The 20,321-nt window shown below is 37.8% G+C and overlaps 1 protein-coding gene across 2 annotated transcripts; it reads right to left on the reverse strand.

Annotated features, from left to right (window-relative positions):
* Window positions 1-908: 908 nt before the first annotated feature.
* Window positions 909-17,891, reverse strand: ube2d3 (ubiquitin-conjugating enzyme E2D 3). 2 transcript variants are annotated; one of them, XM_005156542.6, is made up of 8 exons: window positions 17,580-17,891; window positions 16,059-16,122; window positions 15,938-15,969; window positions 11,131-11,208; window positions 10,925-11,030; window positions 5,978-6,071; window positions 4,673-4,754; window positions 909-1,535 (listed from the first exon to the last, which is right to left on the reverse strand). In XM_005156542.6, exons 1-7 carry the CDS (start codon window positions 17,601-17,603, stop codon window positions 4,706-4,708), a joined length of 447 nt encoding a protein of 148 aa, XP_005156599.1. In that variant the 5' UTR covers window positions 17,604-17,891; the 3' UTR covers window positions 909-1,535; window positions 4,673-4,705.
* Window positions 17,892-20,321: the final 2,430 nt, after the last annotated feature.

Below are 20,321 nucleotides of genomic sequence, written 5' to 3' on the forward strand. Positions count from 1 at the left end.
CACAGCAAGAAGGTCGCTGGGGTGCTGGTTCGAATCTCAGCTCAGTCGGCGTTTCTGTGTGGAGTTTGCATGTTCTCCCTGTGTCTGGTAGGTTTCCCCCACAGTCCAAAGACATGTGGTACAGGTGAATTAGGTAGGCTAAATTGTCCGTAGTGTATGAGTGTGTGTGAATGAGTGTGTGGATGTTTCCCAGAGATGGGTTGCGGCTGGAAGGGCATCCTCTGCATAAAAACGTGCTGGATTTGTAGTTTGTCTTCAAGTAGGACATGTTCCTGAGTCAACATTCCAATCAGAATTAAGGGATAGCACAGTTTATATTAGGTTTAGGCTTACAGTTAGGGTTTATGTACATGATTGTTATCCAACTGTAATTCCCCTCTGATTTTGGGAATAATTTAGTTAGGGTTGGGGATTAGGTATGGATTACATTTTATAACCAATAATTGATGTTCCAGGTTGAACATTCAGCTTCATACTCTGGCAAAAATCACACCCACCATAAGTATTTGACTACACTGGTTGAGATGGAGAGAAAATCCTTGGAGTGGTTTGCAAAGGTTGATTTTTCAAAAAATACAAAACACCTGAAACTTTTGCAAGGGTGGCAGCTGGATCTCATGCATGCCTTGTTGGGCTTGAGCCAAGTCTGTTGCCAGTGGTTTAGGAGTTTATGAGCGATTGCATGGTTTGGGCTGTTTTATCCAATGGGGGCAAGTCAAATTGACATGACAGAGAAAGGTAGTATTACAATTAGGCAAGGTTTCTAACACTTATTAGTTGGTCTGCCGATCCGTTTTAGGGCAGAAGTGATCTTTGGATATTTCCAAAAAATACAATATGGTTTCAGCGCTTCTTCTTCTTCTTCAAAAAAAAAAAAAAAAAAAAAAAAAAAACAGTTCCACATAATATGAGTTATGCATCTTTATTGAAGGGTAAAAGTAGCGGGATTTTAAATAGATATTTAGGCCAATCGAGTGAGTGTAATTTCAGTGTCACAGCTGTGAAAGGTTGGGCCAAGAGCTGATCTGAACATTGCAATTTTTATTCATTTATTTGTTTTTTTTTTTTGTTTTTTTACAATCAAACAGAATATAGGAATCGGTCCCAAACTCCCACTGATGTACAACATCTGACCTTTTCTCCTGCGATTGCATGCACTCCAGGAGTAAGGCCCCAAAAAAAAAGCAGAACAACCTAAAGACATTCTCTCTCCGAGCGGCTCAGAGAGACACACACTGTGGTCATACAGGCATGAGGTGTTGTGGAGTGAGAAGAGCTGATTGGTAGAGAACAGACAGACGCTGAGTTCCCTTCTGATGATGTCCATCTCAGGACTGTGTAGTGTGAAAAGGCCACATTCGGGCCTGCATTCCCGTTTCAGCAGAAAACTGGGCTTGTGCCTCCATAAGAGACAGATGGGGAAATATGGTCTTGCAACAGTGTCCAAAACATGAGAGAACAAACAGTTTGTAAATGTGTCCAGCCAACATCACATGGCATATTTCTGAGTCCATTCCCGCGCTATTCTGTTGTATCTGCAAAGAGGACAGAAAAACATCAGACGCTTAAAATCCAGTGACTCTTCCTGCAGACGATGCCTCCAAAATGCAGGATCAAACCTTTCTGAACACAAAGAAACTCAAATGTCTTCTATGCAATAAACTCTTGCTTTTACGAACTGACCGAACAAAACTTCAGATTACAAACATTATTTAAATAAAAATGGTTAGACGTTAAGGCTGCATGATTCTGGCTAAAATGGGAATCACAACTTTTTTTGTGTGCCTAAAATCAAGATCACGATATTGTAAAGGTTAATATGAGTAGGCTATTATTATTGTTAACTCTCAAACATATCGTGACCTTGGAATTATAAGGTTCTTTCTGCGTTCTGAATGATTGAGATATTGAGTTTCAAAATTTTTGCAATCCATATAACATTCTGTCATGTGTCTAACATTTGTTTTTTTTAAGTTTTAAAATGTAAACAATAAGTTGTCATTCAATAATTATATGTCAACTCAATTTTGACAAATGTCAGATAGAACCTTATAATTCAAAAGTGACGATATGGTAAAACAACAATAATAATATTAGGCCTCTGTGTAGGTCTACTGTTGCTTAAAATATTTTGTACAGCCATTATGGTGGACTTGAATATGTCCTGTTTGTTAATTCAGAGTTAAATTATGACACCAGAATACTATTCATATATATATATATATATATATATATATATATATATATATATATATATATATATATATATTTTTTTTTTTTTTTATATATATATATATATTTATATATATAATATTTATTCATATTTATAAAATTGATTTATTATGTTTAAGACATGTGCTTGTCATTTGTCATTGACAGCACTATTAGACCATTTGTTTTCACTGGTAAAATCAGACATTTGTCATTATCAGACTTCTTGCATAATATTCAACATTAGGCTATATAAGCTAGAATAGCTATACTGACACAATAAAACATTTATTTCATGCACAACACTATGTGTTAGCTATGAAAGAAAAAACATCAAATGCTTGTCATAATCATAACCGTAAAATGCGATATGATCATTTAAATGTGCGGCCAGTTTCATTTTCACTTCCTAGTACGGCTCATGGCTGCAGTCACGGTGATAAAACACACACACACACACACACACACACACACACACACACACACACACACACACACACACACACACACACACATGCAAATCATTCTTTCAGCGCGGCTCTCAAACGATCGTTCTGTGCAACAAACTGAACATTATTTACAACTTTATTACTTGTTCTTCACAGCCTATGCAGGTTCTGTTCACTAAAGTAGCCGTCATTGGCGTGCTGCGTGCACAAGTTCTCGGAAGCTCGTGGTGAGCTCAAGTGTGATTTCGTGGCCGCAAATACATCATTACATGATGACAGTAATGACATTTCTGGGTAAATTATACCTTATAAATACAGTATGTGACGCTTTTAACGCCATTTGAAGGTATTTACATTCCTGTGAAGACTTGTGCGACTGCCTTGATTCTCTCCTGAACTTGAAAATATAATTGGCTGAATTGTAGAAAAGCTGATTTAAGATCGTGTGTAGGGTCGAATCGAGATGATGATCTTTTTATGATTAATCGTGCATCCCTATTAGAAGAACTACAAAACATTATTTAACAATTAATTTAGTTAATATGTTATTTTAATATCCATGGTTTCATTTTCCAGCAAAACTCTGCATTGCAGCACTTTGTTTGCCAAAACAATTAAAGAAAAACAAAACAAAAAACACACACACATTAATTCTCATTTGATAATTGATATTTTTCTGGTATTCTAAAAAAATTGGGACAAAATTAAACAAAATTTATTAGGGGTGTCAAAATTAATTATTTGTTCGGTGCACAGTGATGCAGAAGCAGACAATTCGTTATCAGTAATAGATCCTAACCAGTTATTACGAACTGACGTCATTTATCTCATATGTGCTATATTGCTGTAGCCTACTATGGCAAGGGAGCTTGGCGAGCGCAAGTAATTAAAACGCTCCTTAATGTAGAAACTCTGCACAATTCACAGCGTGTGTGTTTGCTGGACAGTCTTTCACTGACACTGAAGTTACAGCAAAAGCCCTGTATCACTGTTATGGAGAAAATGAAAGTAAACTCCATTTCTCTCTCTCTCTCTCTCACTGTGGACCTTTGACCTGCTGTGCTGGCGTGACAGTTCCTCTCCTATCAGCTGTTACAGCGACATTTGTGAATCCAGACGCGAGCATGTCTGCAAAGCAAGTTTTCTCCACCGTGTCTTTCATGGATTAGATGCAATTGCCATAGTGTTTATCATTGTCACTCATCAGTGAACAGCGCCAGAGCGTTATAGCCAATCACAGCCCTGTCTGTTGAGCGCGTGACCAATCACATGGGTGTAAGAACTCGCTCGACAGGGCTCAAAAAGCAAGCAGGATATTTAACTTTTGTTATTTGCTATAAATGCTTATGTTGTTCTGTGCAGGTACTTGAGTTATTAAAGTATTGTAAAGTATTAATTGTAAAGTATTATTAAGGTACAATTCATATATGTGGGCACCAAATTGTGTTTAAATTTATAAATATATTTATAAATTTGAATAAAAAAAATTGTGCTGTGAAGAAAATATAAAACTGAGTATGGAAAGCATCGTCAATGCACCGAGATATCGAATAGAACCAAATCGATGGCATGATAATCTGAACCGTGAGACCAGTGTAGGGTGACACCTCTAAAATTAATAAAGTCTTAATCATTTTTATTTAAGTTTAAACTTAATTGAAGATAAAAATTCAGCATTTTTCTTCTAGCATTTTAATGCTTCTCATGCCATGCTCAAACTAGTCCACACACAAGAAAACGCTCAGCCATTAAAATTTACACAACGATTTTAACCAACCTAACAAAAACATCATGCTATTTCTGACTTTACAGCTGATTAAAAGCCATGCTTGCCATCGGGTTAAATACAAGACAAAACAAACCCTAACAAATCAGAGACAACAACTGCATTTAAAAGACTTTTGGTTTCTGCGCTTTTCTTCAGTCCTTTTAGAAGAGCCGTGAGCGCAGTATTAGTGATGCCACACGCTCATGCTGCACCACAACCGCAAACAACCGCTTCTCTACAGTACCTCTAATGTTCACAGTGAAGAGCTGCCCTTCACCTACAGCATGGCATATTTCTCTGTCCATTCCTTTGCCATTCTATTATACCTGATAGAGCATTGTGTGTTAGACTCACTTCAATTCTATTTACATGCCTTTTAATGTCTTTAATCTCCACAAAAAAAATTGTCTTAAACAAATAGACTGACATGAGGTGCCTTAATCATTTACATATTAAAATAAACTTAAATTGGTTTCTTAAATTAAAACTTAAATGAAATCTGTTCATCACAAAAAACGTTTCTTAAGAAGACTTAAATCAGTTAGTTCACGTGGATTTATTTTTCATCTCTTTATGAATGCTTTAAAGCTTCTGCAGGGTTTGTGCTGCTCTTAAATTTAATACTTACGACCATTATGAATTAAATTTTTGACTTAAACAGGACTAAATTCGCAGGATTTTCTTTCCTAATGACTGTTAGTTTGTCTAGCCAAAAAAATTTTTACTTGCCCCATCAAAAAACACTAATTAGTTATTTCTTGACCACATACTTTTAATAATGTGTCAAAACAAGCAAACTCTAGTTGTAGATGTACTATTGTTTCAACATACATTTTTCTGTTTAAAAAATGCTTTAAAAACTATAACAAACTAAAAGTATGCATAAGTGTCTAGGTCACGGTCCTCAACATATATGGTCTTTAAATGCTTTTAATCAAATCTTATTGTAAGGTAGGTAAATAAACCATATTGGTAAACAGAGTTCAAATAGAGTCTTGTTAAATGTTTTATTGGGATGTATGGTGGTGATTTGATGGGTGTTTGCTTGACTGAGTAGTTTTACACAAACATTGGAAAATAAAGACTTGTTTAAAATGATTTAAGACCTACAATACAATATTTCAGTGCATTTAGGACTTTAAGGCCTAAAATGTTTATAAATTTAAGACATTTAAAGTCTTTAAGACCCCGCGGACACCCTGTATTGAGTGAATAGAATTTCTAGATTTGATTACAATATCTTAATTTGTATTCCAACGATAAACTCATTTCTTATAGCTTTTAAACACAAGATAGCGGGTAATCAATTAACCCTTTTGGGGGGCTAAAGAACCCTTTGAAAATATAACTAGTTCGTCCAAAAAGAAAATTACTAATGAGATTAACACCCGACTAAAAATGTATTTCTCAGCAATCAGGACTTACATTTTAGCAAACTGATAAAAATTGTAAATAACATGCAAAATGAATAAACCATAACAATGAAAGCAAACTTATGACCGTGTGTAAAAGTAAAACTTATGACTTGTGTGCTTCATTCTGTACTTACTTCTCTGTGTCTGTTTTATAGATTCGGGCAATCTCTGGCACAAGAGGGTCGTCAGGATTGGGGTCACATAAGAGTGAGCAGATGGACAGGAGAACTGCAAAGAAGACACATAGAGACAATAGGTGACAATATGTAGACACAAACACAACATCATTAAAAAAAAATACATCATGCTGCTCATCCAGTTAGATTGGCTGCTTTTCAGGCCAAATAAATTTCACATATCACAACTAACAATTTTCAACTAAAGCAAAACCTAGGTTGCTCACAATCCCAAATCTTTTACAGATGATAACTGTCATAAAACTAATTGGATGAAAGTAATGTAGTCCAAACACATTACGTATAATGTATAATCTAAAGTGGTTCTCAAAAAGCACTGCATTAAATAATTTTTTTTCCGCACCATGTCTTTAAAATATAAACATTAATTTTACTCTAGTATTTTCAATGGAGTTTCTGTGCTAGGCTGCTGATACTGATGGCTTGTGCGTATAAATGGATTACCATCTTATTTTAGACTTGAACAACTAAATGATTGCTGAAGTCTATTTAACTGATAATATTTTAATTGCATTACAACATCGATGCTGTGAAACAGTGGTCTCGACCTTTTTATCACTGCGGACCGCAGCCCTAGGAAGGTGGTGAGTGTTTGTAGATGACAAGGATGACAAGCTCACAAAGCATTTCTGCAACACTGATACAAATTGTATTTATGGAGAAAATTAAAAAGCACTGCAGTGTTTGTCTGAGATATGTCTGTGTATATTTTATACAAAATATGAAGAGGATTGGTCAGCTCTTGTCACATGACTCATGGTGCGCTTGCAGCATTCTGAAGATGTTTTCAATTGGGGTGCCTGAAAGGCGCGAATGCGTCACACAAGCCGTGTGCTTTTATTGGAAATAATAAACTTGCGCGCGAAAAAGATGATATGTGAACAGCCACCATCATTTGCCATCTCTATCAGTTGATCTTCTTGCACAGACATCCTTGATTCACTTGATTTGTTGACAAATGGGTTGCAGATCCATTTCTTGGCAGTTTGTGGGTCATTCCCTGGGCCATTTTCACTTCACAAAGACTTTCCAAAGATGTCTGTTTCTTACTCATTTTGCTGCTTGTGGGTTAAATTATGGTGCTCAAGTGAACAAGGTGTAACCAAGAGAATACAGTCATTTTTCAAAATAAAAGATTCAGACAAAGATAATAAAATACAGAAATAATTAATGATTTCTTGTGTGACCCGCTACTTATTCATGCAGGGATTAATATTGCATATTAAATTCAGGCAAACTTAAGCTTTATTTTTGATTATACAAAGTATAGTAGTAATACTTTGTATAATAACGTTTAAGACTTCTTAATGCTTTAAGGGCCTTTAATATCTGTAAATTGATTTATTAACTTTTAATAATTTTCAAGACCCCACGGACACCCTGAATGAATATTTTGACACCATACTGTTTTGCTAGGTACGCTTATGGTCCGTTTCCACTGACTGGTACGGTACACTATGGGTCACCTTTATCAGGCTTGCATTTCCACTGCCTAAAGGGTACTAAGGGTGGTGTACGACAGAAAGTTTCAGTCAACGTCATTCTAACTCGAGGAAACGTCAAAGTAAAGCTGTACGTGTCGTTCACATATTATATGAGAAGCACTTCTCAAAAAACAGATGCTTTATACACAGAAATACTTGTGGATAAATGTTCATAACGAACTTTTCTATGAACATAATTTGATTATAACGGCAGATCAATGACTAGATCAAATAGCCTACAGTAACTGCAATTATGAAATAAATAAAGGCAACCTACATGAGCACATACAGACCCTTAAGGCTGATTTATACTTCTGCGTTAAACGCCGGCGTATGCTACGGCGCTGACGCATAGTCCTTCGCCGTGGCCGTCGCCGTCACTGACGTGCACCTCTCAAACAATGTAACTACACGTGGCAACGACGCGTAGCGTAAGCTCTGTGATTGGTCGGCTTGGTAGCGCTGACGAGTCTGGGCGGGACAGAGAGCCGCGCGAATGCCGCGAGCGATTGTTTACAAGTGTGGAGTCCCGTGAAGGAGCTCCGGATGGAAAGTTTTGTTTTGTGTTTACCTCATAGTTAAAGTTGTTGCACGTCTGCCGGTTCCTGCCTCAAAATGAGCGAGTTTGAGCCACTTGTACATCCCGGAAGTGTTCAGGAAAAGCAAAAAAGCCGCGAAGAAACTCGACACAGAGAAACATTAACACCTCACTGCCCACTAGCGTTTCAGAAGTGTTAATGCAGACCAACAGAGACAGCGCGCAGAAGTATAAATGCACAGCCATGCGCGTTGCATGCGCCGTGGGTTACGCCGGTCACTTGACGCAGAAGTATAAATCAGGCTTTACAGTCTCTATATGTTACCAATTACAGAAAAACTAAACACAGCATACATTTGGTCCATATTTGGGTTCACAAACTATACGCAACTTATAGCCCACAGTTAGAGCAAACCTCTCATCTGTGTCTGTAATCTTCACCAGCACATGTGACCTATAGTCAGAAAGTAATTCTGTCATACCAAGTTCATAATAGTCTAAAAGGCGATGATAGTAGTTAAACATGGCAGTTGGCGAAAGAATCATTCGCTCCTTCGTTTTTTTCTGGCTTCTCCTTTGTTTTGTTTGGACTGAGAGGATCGGATGTTAGAAGCACTTCAATGATCATGTACACGTTATTATCATCAGCTCACAAAGTTTGTCATTTCAAGTATAGATGCGCACACGAACGATTGCGAGCTCCCTAAAGAAATTGAAACCGCTCACACTTTTAGACGGCGTTGTAAAACAAAAACAGGACGCATCAAATTTAGTTATAACCATTATGATTATTATATGTATATAGTATTACTGTGTAATTAAAAATGGTTTCTTTGTTTTCATTCTTATACTCATGTATGCGCGAGTTACGCTTCTCTGTAAACCCATAGCAGCTGCATGTCTAGCTCCGTCTTTTGTCATGTTAAGTACCCTTTGCAAAAGGTGGCCAAAAAATCATACAGTTCACCTTTAGGTACCCTTTAACAGTGGAAACGGCCATAAAAGTGTACCGTACTGTACCACTCTAATTTCAACTAAACCTGACGAGACGTCTGAACTTTCTAAACTAACTGAGTGTATCAAAGACATCAAAGACTGGATGACCGACAATTTTCTTCTCTTAAACTCAGACAAAACAGAATTGTTACTTATTGGGCCTAAATCTTGCACACAGCAGATCTCGCAACTCAATTTACAATTAGAAGGATACAAAGTTAGCTTTAGCTCTACTATAAAAGATTTGGGTGTCATATTTGACAGCAATCTAACTTTTAAAAACCATATATCCAATGTCACTAAAACTGCCTTCTTTCATCTGAGAAATATCGCTAAATTACGAAATATGCTATCCATCTCAGATGCAGAAAAGCTAGTCCATGCTTTTATGACTTCGAGACTGGATTACTGTAATGCTCTATTTGCTGTCTGCCCAGCATCCTCTATTAACAAACTTCAATTAGTACAAAATGCAGCAGCCAGAGTTCTGACCAGGTCTAGAAAATATGATCATATAACCCCAATTTTATCCTCCTTACACTGGCTGCCTGTTAGGTTTCGTATTGAATTTAAAATATTACTTCTCACCTATAAAGCTCTAAATAATCTAGCTCCTGTTTTTTCTAACCAACCTTCTGTCTCGCTACAAACCAACTCGCTCTTTAAGATCTCAAAATTCAGGGCTTCTGGTAGTACCTAGAATAGCAAAATCAAGTAAAGGAGGTCGAGCCTTCTCTTTCATGGCTCCTACACTCTGGAATAGCCTTCCTGATAACGTCCGAGGCTCAGACACACTCTCCCAGTTCAAAACTAGATTAAAGACCTATCTGTTTAGTAAAGCATACTCTCAATGCATCACCTAGCGGGTTCCACACTGGCTCCTACATCTTGCTTATATACACTATGAACAGCAGCTACGCTAATTATTTTCTTTATTCTCTATTTTCACCTGGGGATACTCATCCCGAGGTCCTCAGATTATGCGGAGTCACTGATTGGATCCAAGACCAGCGACGTGATGATCCCAAGGATTCCATATCCGGGACCAGGCCATATCATGAGCTGCTGCTGCGCTGATGGTCGTGGGGAGTGGAGAACATGAGTCTGATTCAAGCGACGCTCCAGGGACAGACGAGTCTTTGCTGAGGCCATCTTTCAGCCTAAACCACGGCGAATGAAGCTCTGCACAAGACTTTTGGCCAGCGGAGAAATTAAAATGGTCGTGCCCAACTGAGTCTGGTTCTCTCAAGGTTTTTTTTCTTCACTCCCATCAGGTGAAGTTTTTTTTCCCTCTCCGCTGTCGCCACTGCCTCGCATGGTTCAGGATTGGTAGAGCTACGCATCGATGAATTGGCTCTTCAGTGTTTGAACTCTCAGTAATGATTAAATCACACTGAACTGAGCTAAACTGAACTGAAATTAAACATTAAAAACTGAACTACACTGTTCCAGTTACTGAACCACACTGTTCCAGTTACTATGACCATTTATGTGAAGCTGCTTTGACACAATCTACATTGTAAAAGCGCTATACAAATAAAGCTGAATTAGGAAATCAGCCATTAGGAAATGGTGCCAAAAAAATCAGTAAGTACACTATTTTGGTACCTTTGAAAGTGGAAATGGAAATAAATGCATACCGTACCGTAGTGTAGGGGTGTCAAAATAAATTAACACTTTATAATTAGTTATATGTGGACAATAATGGCTTTAACGAGTTTTCTCCACTGCATCTTTTAGATGATCCGTCTATAAGTACCCATTGATAGCCGCTAATGGATCAGCTGACCGATAGACACGATTACAAATGCTTCAGTGTCGTGCCACTCTTGACAGGCTTTGCAACACCTATTATTGTGCGTTTACCTTTAGAAATAGTAAGTGCAGGTGACCACTGGGACCTGAGGATATCCAGACAGATGCTGCCATTGCTGTTTATGTTGGGATGGTAGATTCTTGTAGTAAATGCAACCTAGATAAAGACAACAATGTTATACACTCTTGGAGTCAAACACACGCACAGACACAATAGAACAGACAGAAATTGGTATTGCTGTTTCTGAAGTTCTCACCTTTGGTGGTTTAAATGGGTAATCTGTTGGGAAGTGTATGGTTAGGAAAAACACACCACCCTGATATGGACTTTCATTCTGTAACGAAATAAGAGGAGATTGACATAAGATATTAGTACATTTACACTATCGTTCAAATGTTTGGGGCAATTCAGTTATTATTTTCAGACATTTTACTAAGGTTGTGCGTTAAATAGTTAAAATGAGATTGAAGATATTTATAATGTCACAAAATGTTTCTATTTCATCAGCAATTTCTATTTCTATTTTTTATTAACAATTAATCCAGAAAAAGCATCAGTTTCTACTAAAATATTAAGCTGCGCATCAATTTATATGATTGGAATGGTTTTTAGCGAATCATGATGACACTACAAACTGAAGTAATGAAGCTGAAAATTCAGCTTTGGGTCAAAGGCATAAATTCTATTTATAATTAAATATGTTCACATAGAAAAAGCTCATTTTAACCTTTGTACATTGTTGACAGACCTTAATTGTTGGTAAGGCTTTAAAATCATGATTGAAATATTTGCAGATTTTTATTTTTGTATCAGTGCATGTTTTTTCATGCATATACTGAGAAATCTGTATGTTTTTATGAGTGCGTGTCTGTATGGACCTGTACAAAAATAGTTTTGCACCTAACCATCTAAATGAATTCTGTTTTTAATCATTGGCTTATGCAAGATTGTATTAATAAAAAATCTTTTAGTATTTGCCTTTCGTATATTTTTTATTCCTTTGTTACATATAATTTACTTTAAAATGTGGAAAATCAGATTTTCAGGTGACACAATCCGTAAAAGATCAAAAGATTAAATTCCATAAAATGTATGCACTTAAGTACACTTTAATGATGGCTTTTTGACACACAAGTTTTTGTTCTGTGAATTGTGTAATTCTACCAAACAGAATAACTAGAGTTAAAAGGGACCTATTATGCCCCGTTTTACAAGATGCAAAATAAGGGCCTACTCACACTATGCTATCCGAACCGTGTCCAGGCCCGTTTCCTAGATCGTTTGAGAAGTGTTCGCGCTCAATCGGGCTCGATGAGCTCAGTTCACTTGGGCTTTGGCGTGGTATGCTTGTGCGCGAGTGCAAAACGCGCTTAAGCCCTAAACTGGAAGCGAGATGTGACTTTAGAGGGACTGTTTCAAATTTGTTTATTATTCATTCTTACTATTTAATGAACCCGAACTGTCGTAGGTTATTAAAGACGCAAACCCCTCACCAGGCACGAAAGCTGCGCACCTTCAGCAAACCTCCTAATTCCTGCAGCACAAAGACTTTGATTGTTTATGGGCATCAAAATTGGCTGATCTGTTCGGCGAAATATTTGACTGTGTGTCACTGCATGTCAAACGACATAACTAAAGAAATCTCCACTGTGCTGAGCGAGAGCGCATCTGACCAGCGCATCATCGATGACGTAAGCGTGCCCAGGCCCGAATGTAATGTGAGTGCGGGCCGTCAGGGAAGATAAGAGGGGGGACAAGCGTGCTTTGGCCCGGTTCAAGGCAACTGTATATAGTGTGAGCACGCCCCAAGTCTCTGATGTCCCTCAGTGTGTGTGCAAGATGCTTCAGCTCACAATAACCCACATATAATTATTTATATCTCTTTAAAACTACCCTTTTTAGGCATTGATCTTAATTGAGTTATTTTGGTAATTGTCACTTTTAATTCAAATAAGACTGTGCCAATTTTAAAGGAGGGCGGAGCTACAAATGCCTATGTGTCAGCATAATGGCAGATTCATAAACAAGACCAGCGACCTATGATAATGAGGAAGCGATCATCATTTTTGGCCTGTTTCCAGTGGTACAGTGGTACAATACGATACGGTTCAATACAGGTCAGCTTTATCAGGGTTGTATTTCCACTCCCAAAGGGTACTAATTGGTCCCCTTTTGGTGGGTGGGGTTTTCGGCAGAAAGTTGAACTCAACGTCATTCAAGTCAAAGTTCACATATTGTATGAGAAGCACTTCTTACTAAACAAATCCTTTATATACATACATGTATAAATTAATGTTTATTACTAACCTTTCTATGAACAGGATTTGATTATAGCTGCAGATTAATGAAATAGCCTACCATCTGCGATTATATAATATAAAAAATAATTAAATATTTATGAACATACAGATATTTACAGTCTCTGAAATTTTACCAATTACAAATAAAAGATACCCAAAAGTTACATTTAGACTTTATATGGGTTCATAAACTGTATGAAACATTACAGACATACAAACATAGTCAGCGAAAACCTCTAATCTTTATTCTTCACCAACACGCAACGTTAACATGTTGTTAGAAATTCGGTCATTCTGAGTTCCTAATAGTCCAAAAGGCAATGATACTAATTAAACATGGTAATTTGTTTATCTTTTAAGTTGCTGAAAGAATCCTTTGCTTATTTGTTTTTTCGGGGTTCTTCTTTGTTTTTTGGGCGCCACTCTCGCGTTTGTCCATTTCTGAAAGGATCAGATGTCAGAAGCACTTCAGTAATCATGCGCACATTATTATCATCAGCACAAAAAGTTCGTTATTTCAAATATAGATGCACAGCAAGTGACCACAAGCTCTCTGGAGAAAGCTAAACCACTCGTGCTTTAGACAGCCTCGTAAACAACAACTGGACAGCAAGTTGATCTTGTTGGCTGTTCATCAAAATGGCGACAAGGTTTGTTTAAGCTCAGGTCGACCATGGCTCGCTATTATAAGCAGTGTTTCCTCTAGGATTTTGTCCAGCTGTTACTTCTACCGACTACCTGTGCCGTTATTATTTCAATGACAAATGTCGTGAGCGCAGTATTAGAAATCAGGATCGCATTTATGTAAAAGCCTACGAGCATGTGAATCTCTTCCCTTGCGCGCAGATTTCCTCTGCTCGTGCACAAAACTTCCTGCATGCCACCTCAAATATAAGCCGCTTCAAGAGCGCCCAGATCTTCATGTGCACTCTCAAACAAACGCTGCTGGGTGCGATTTAGTGCGTTTATGTAACGAGTATGTCTCCAGCATTTATTAGATTTGCTAGAAATATTTATAAATGTCTCCATTAGTCCTACAGAGTAGCATTAATGCGTCCTGAAGTAAAGTGAAATGGCCATACGTCGTGTTTGCTGGCCTCACGCATCATGCACCTGTCAGTCAGTCAGTCAGTCAGCACGTCACCTTAAAGGATAAACAAATGACGCACAGCACTACTACGATTACAGAAACGTTTGCTCTATTATAATTCACTTACCCTTTAATACGTTTTGGTGCGATTATTACCCGCTATTAAAAAAAATAAAATGTTTTGAATAAGAAGCTGAAATGAATTTTGGCGTGGCGCCCCGCCACATGTCTCAGCTGTGTTCTTAAAGGTTCAGGACACCCTGGAGAACTTTTTTTTTATATTAACAGATGTGTTTGTGTTGAGCATCAGTTAAGACAATGTTAGCACCTGTCAGCTTTAATTGTGGGGAAAACTGGATAATTTTGGTTTTTGTCAGCTAATTTCAGCTTCCGGGTTTAAAATGATTTTTGCGGCAGGATCAAAATCGGCGACGTAGCGAAGTACTGCAAGTGCAATGATGACGCGTTGGTTTCTCATTATTATTCATAGCGAAGTTTTCTTATCCTATGAGAAGAGCCAGCTGCTTAACTATTCATGGGAGCACGTGCTTTCTCAAGGCAAGGCAGACCTGCCAGTTTCAAGCAAGCTGTGAGACACGGACCCACGGCACGCAGTAACCGTTCATGAAGGCTCGTATGTGTTTGTTTCCATGATCCACGGGTTTGTTGCAAGTTTTTTCCCCGCGATCTTGTCAGGGCTGATCTTACAGCAAAGCTGTGTGTGTGCTGCAAGCATTTTTGTCGGGAGAGCAGTACGAGAATTGATGAATGGCGGACGTTGACTTTTATCAGGAGTTCGTTCACATCGCCATGCTGCTGTGTTTGCCTAAATCGTCTATATTACCAGCAGGGCTAATGGTTAAAATAGACAGGTCAGGAGACCTGCTGCATGGAGTCTGCATTCAGATCTATAATTTAGGGAGGGATATTCCACATTTATAGTGTTTACATGAACACACTTATCTTTATAATGATATAAATTGTGGTTATGTGTATATGAAATTACGAATAACAAATGTAGCAGGGCATTAAATTACTGTTTATTTCTTTGCATTTTAATCCTGACGGTTTGTGTCTCATTTTGTGAGCTAACTGTTAACAACAATGTTCGCTCCCCTTCTCCCCTGATGGCCACGCCCACTCCTGCCCCATGCTCCACGCCCATTAATCATGCATCTTTTGAAAAAATTCTGAAGTAGACTTTAAACGTAAGTGGGGGGGGGGGGGGGGGGCATGGCCCTTTAAAAATGGTGCTTCCTTTCTTTTCAATCTCCTGGTTTGTAACCAAACCATACCATACCATACCACTCAGTGGAAGCGGGCCATAATGGGCAGGGTTTTCCCCTTCCGATGACATATAAAAAATGAGAATGTCTATCAAAGTGTTTCTGCAGCCTGTTTTTATGAAGTGTTATTATGAATAATAGAATACTTTACCATTAGAAGCTGGTTATATTCACACGCTGTTTTCACAAATCTGTGTTTAAAACTATTAGAAAATGTGATTTTTGCATAATAGGTCCCCTTTAAATTATAAAAACAAAAATCATAATTAATTTTATGGGCTTTTTAAAAATCTAATCTTACCAATCCCAAACCTTTGAACAGTGATCGACATTGCGCACCAGCATTAACTTATTCAATAACGTGCATTTAGTTTTTACTGTACTCACCGGCCCCATGATTGTTGCCTGCCAGTGGAAAACTGCATGAGAGCAAACACATGTACAGCATCAGTTTACAGTAAACACACACATACAACCACAATGTGCATGTAAAAGTCCTGGATCTCACCGTCATCCCCCACCGGACCTGCTGAGCACTGTGCAGGAGGATCACGTGCCAAATCAGTCAATTCCTACAGAGGAGAGGCAGAATGAGATGTATGCAGTGAAAACGCACAGACGGCTCTGTATAATGAAGGGCCAGAAATGGCGCTTGCCTCTTTTATCACTATAGTGACAGCAAGATGAAACCGGCAGATTGAATGTTTAGCAGCACAGTGTATTTATAGTTCCAGAGGGGTCATGAGGGAGAAGAGCTGGAACACAACCTGAACATGTCCGTCTGCTTCTGCCTACTTCAAGAGCGCCACGTTTATTTTTATGTGGTCGAGTCTGATGAGTGGGAAGACACCTGAGGCCATTTCATGTCAGCAAACTGTAACTTTCTAGAGCTCTTCCATTGCACGAATACAGGCAGGTTTGAACTACCTAAGACATATTTTTCTAATGTGAATAATATGAAACTATCAAGACAAGACACTACAGGCCAAAACACTTTTTCATGCATCTGTCAATTTTTCATTCATTTCAAGTGTTTCTTTCATAGAGTGTCAAATTAAATGAACCCAAAATACCCCTATAAGTTTTACTGTTTTCACATTTTATGAAATAGTTTTTGTAGATTGTAATTACAGTACAATATCTAAAGCAGCTTTCTCTAAATTATTTTTTTTCTGCTGCACTTTGCTATAAATCTCCAATTGAGAAGCCCAGACTTTAAAGTTTTATTTATATCGATATTTCAAAAGGATTCCTGTATAAGTAACACTTTTAATAAGTACAAATACTTATTATGTGATTGATTATATACCATATTTAATATAAATTCAGAGTTTATTCAACCAACTGAGGAAGTATGGTGATAATATTATTATTAATAAAACAATATTATTTTTACCCAATTTAAGTGTCTTGCCGTAAACCTAAAATTATACCCAGGCTCTAAAGGTCAGCTAAAAGAAGAGCAGTAATAAAAAGATCAGACGTCAAAACCTAATGTCATTATGAACTTTATCAAGATCAGATTCATGTTTTCTGTTTCATTTTACAGGACTATGATAAGAATTTACCGCCGACACCACGAGGCGAAGTGAAAACACTTCAGTAACCAGTTTAATTATTATAATACATTTAAATACCGATATTATATAGATTTATCAGCTTTAATATTTACCAACTATTTTATAATCCGACATAGTCAAATAATTATTAGCTGTCAAAGCCCTCGTCTGACAGTGACGTGTTATATTACCATACTTCTGGATCTGTGTGTATATATATATATATATATATATATATATATATATATATATATATATATATATATATATATATATATATATATATAAAGACAGGATTGGTGTAATAATGGAACAACCAACTCGCGCTTGTAACGTTAACTGGGAATAATCCAACACTCGTTTTTTACGCAACACTTCCACATGCTGCAAATGGCTAAAGTAATTAATGACACACTGATTTATAATACATCTGGTTGATATATTCATCCTCGGTATAATTTCTCACTTACCTTTTGGATTCGTTTAAGCGCCATCTTCCCACTGGGTGTAGTGGCTCCCGAATAACTAGCGCCCTATTTCTCGATATGTGAGCTAACCTGAGAGCTAGCCAGCTGCCTAGATAAAAACTACCATTAAAAATGCCACGATGCAGAAACTGTATCTAACATTCAGCGTCTAAAAATGATACCGCAGTCAGACGGGTGAATACGGACAGGCCCTGATCCCTGTCGGTGAGTGTAAAGCTGATGTGTGTGTATTACACTTCTCTTTCAGTTTGTCTGAGCTGACAAGATGTCCGTGAGCTTGTTGTTAGCACTTCTAGCTGCTTCTGCTCATCGTGGCATTAAATGGCGAATTAAAGAGCGGTAATGAACCGAGCGCCACCCTGAGCGCTGGATGACAACGGGATAGGCGGTAATAAAACTCACTCAACTTCCAAAATGTGTTTTATTTTTTAATAAAAAAAAAAAAAATCAAAAGTAATCGGAGGAGAATTGTAAAGGGATTACCTTCAAACATGTTCATGTAATTCCTTGGAAAACAAAGGCAGGCTTCTTCTGAACCACGATGACGAGAGATGAGGTGAATGTAAATATAATGTTCTGATAACAAATGAAAGCAGACATTTTAAGTTCCAGTTCATGCTGTATTACATTTATATGACTATTTAATTTCTAGCAGTTTTTGCCACAACTGCTACCCCTAAAATATTTTGGCTTGGCATAATCAAATTATTTGAATTCATTGCATTTTTTTTTTTGATTCATAAAACATTTTGGTAAGCTGCCATATTTACCTATTGAGGGTGACAAGACATGTCTGGATTTTTAGTTATTTTTTTTAAAGCTTATATAAATTCCTTTTAAAGGGATTATTCACCAAAAAAAAGGGGAAAAAAAGAAAAGAAAAAGAAAATTCTGCCATCATTTACTCACTCTTGATGTTTGAAACCAGTTTGAGAGATTTTGTGTTCTATTGAACACAAAAAATGATACTTTCAAGCATGTTAGAAACCAATAACCGACATCCATTTGTAATTCCAACTATGGATATCAATGGTTATTGGTTTTCACTTTTCTTCAATAGGTCATCTTTTGTAGGGAACAGAAAAGAAAATGAATCAAACTGGAGCAAGTGAATAAATGGTGAGTAAATGGTAACAGAATTGACATTTATTAAGGGTCTTAACTAACCCCTGAAGTCATCTTGAGGCCCCTGGTTGAGAACCACTGCTCTGCGGTTTTCAATCGTTCATTTTTCTTCAGCTTAGTCCATTTATTAATCTGGGGTCGCCACAGCGGAATACACCGTCAACTTATCCAGCATATGTTTTACACAGCGGATGCCCTTCCAGCTGCAATGCAGTACTTGGAAACATCCATACATACTCTTTCACACACATACACTACAGGCAATTTAGTTTATTCAGCTCACCTATAGAGCATGGCTTTGGACTGTTAGGCAAAACGGAGCACCCGGTGGAAAGCTGTGGGATTTATGACATACCGAAATACCATGGTAATATGGTACGTGATACTTTTTACATGGTACATTATGTCTTGGTACAAAGTACATCATACCATTACACATTATAATAGTGAATCCCCACAGTGCACAGAAGTATGGCCTTTTATGCGATGTTAAAGAATTTGGGACCATACAGCCACCTTCTACTGCTCCTATATTTCCACATGCATTCCATCCACTGTAGGAGCTTTTAACCTTGGGCAATGCCACTGGTTGGTGATTTGACCATCCTTTCATCATTGTCTGTAAATTTTCACTGCTAGAGATACTCTGAACTGTCATACACTTTTGGCCCTTGTCAAAGTCGCTGTTATCTTTTTCCTACCCATTTCTCCAACATCTAAGTAGATTACAATAATTTTCAGCTCGGTTGATAAATTATTGCCAGTAGGGCTGCACAATAAATCGTTTAAGCATCAATATCACAATGTACACATTTGCAAGAGACACACTGCAGGATCTTCAGTGTCAAGTATGGGTAATTGTTGAAAAGGAGTTTGTTAATTCATCCACTTCAGTTAAGTAGGCTAGGGTAACCCCACTGCTAAAGAAACCCAACCTGGATCAAACGCTACTTGAAAACTACAGACCGGTATCCCTGCTTCCATTCATGGCCAAGATTCTGGAGAAAGTCGTGTGAAAGGTCCGACCCCTTCTATCTGAACATGCAGCTCAACTCCTTGTTCAAGCTCTTGTTCTCTCCAGACTGGACTATTGCAACTCTCTACTAGCCGGGCTCCCAGCTAACTCTATCAAACCTCTTCAGATGCTTCAGAATGCAGCAGCACTAGTGGTCTTTAATGAACCTTAAAGAGCATGTCTATCCGCTACTCATCCATTTGCACAGGCTGCCAGTTGTTGCTTGCATCAAATTTAAAGCTCTGATGTTTGCTTACTTCTTATCTACTCTCACTTCTGCAGATTTATAGGCCCTCCAGAAACTTGCGTTCTGTGAATAAATGTCGCCTCGTGGTTCCATCCCAAAGAGGGAAGAAATCACTTTCCCGAACTCTCGCGCTCAAGCTGCCCATTTGGTGGAATGAACTCCCTAACTGCATCAGAACGGCAGAGTCACTCGGTCTTCAAAAAACGACTAAAAACTCAACTATTTAGTCTCCACTTTCCTTACTAATATGCAACTCCCTCTCTGACTCCTCCACTAACTACAAAAAAAATAAAAGACTAATGTTTTGCTTCTTACACTTTCTTTATATACCTGAAAC

The sequence above is a fragment of the Danio rerio genome, chromosome 13, assembly GCF_049306965.1.
Source record: "Danio rerio strain Tuebingen ecotype United States chromosome 13, GRCz12tu, whole genome shotgun sequence".
Classification (NCBI taxonomy): domain Eukaryota; kingdom Metazoa; phylum Chordata; class Actinopteri; order Cypriniformes; family Danionidae; genus Danio; species Danio rerio.

Excerpts from the sequence above, each read along its gene's own strand:
- ube2d3 (XM_005156542.6), bottom strand. The coding sequence starts at position 17,603 with ATGGCGCTTAAACGAATCCAAAAG. Across the intron at positions 16,123-17,579 it reads CGCTTAAACGAATCCAAAAG|GAATTGACTGATTTGGCACG; the intron begins GTAAGTGAGAAA and ends TCTCCTCTGTAG. Across the intron at positions 11,209-15,937 it reads AGGCAACAATCATGGGGCCG|AATGAAAGTCCATATCAGGG; the intron begins GTGAGTACAGTA and ends ATTTCGTTACAG.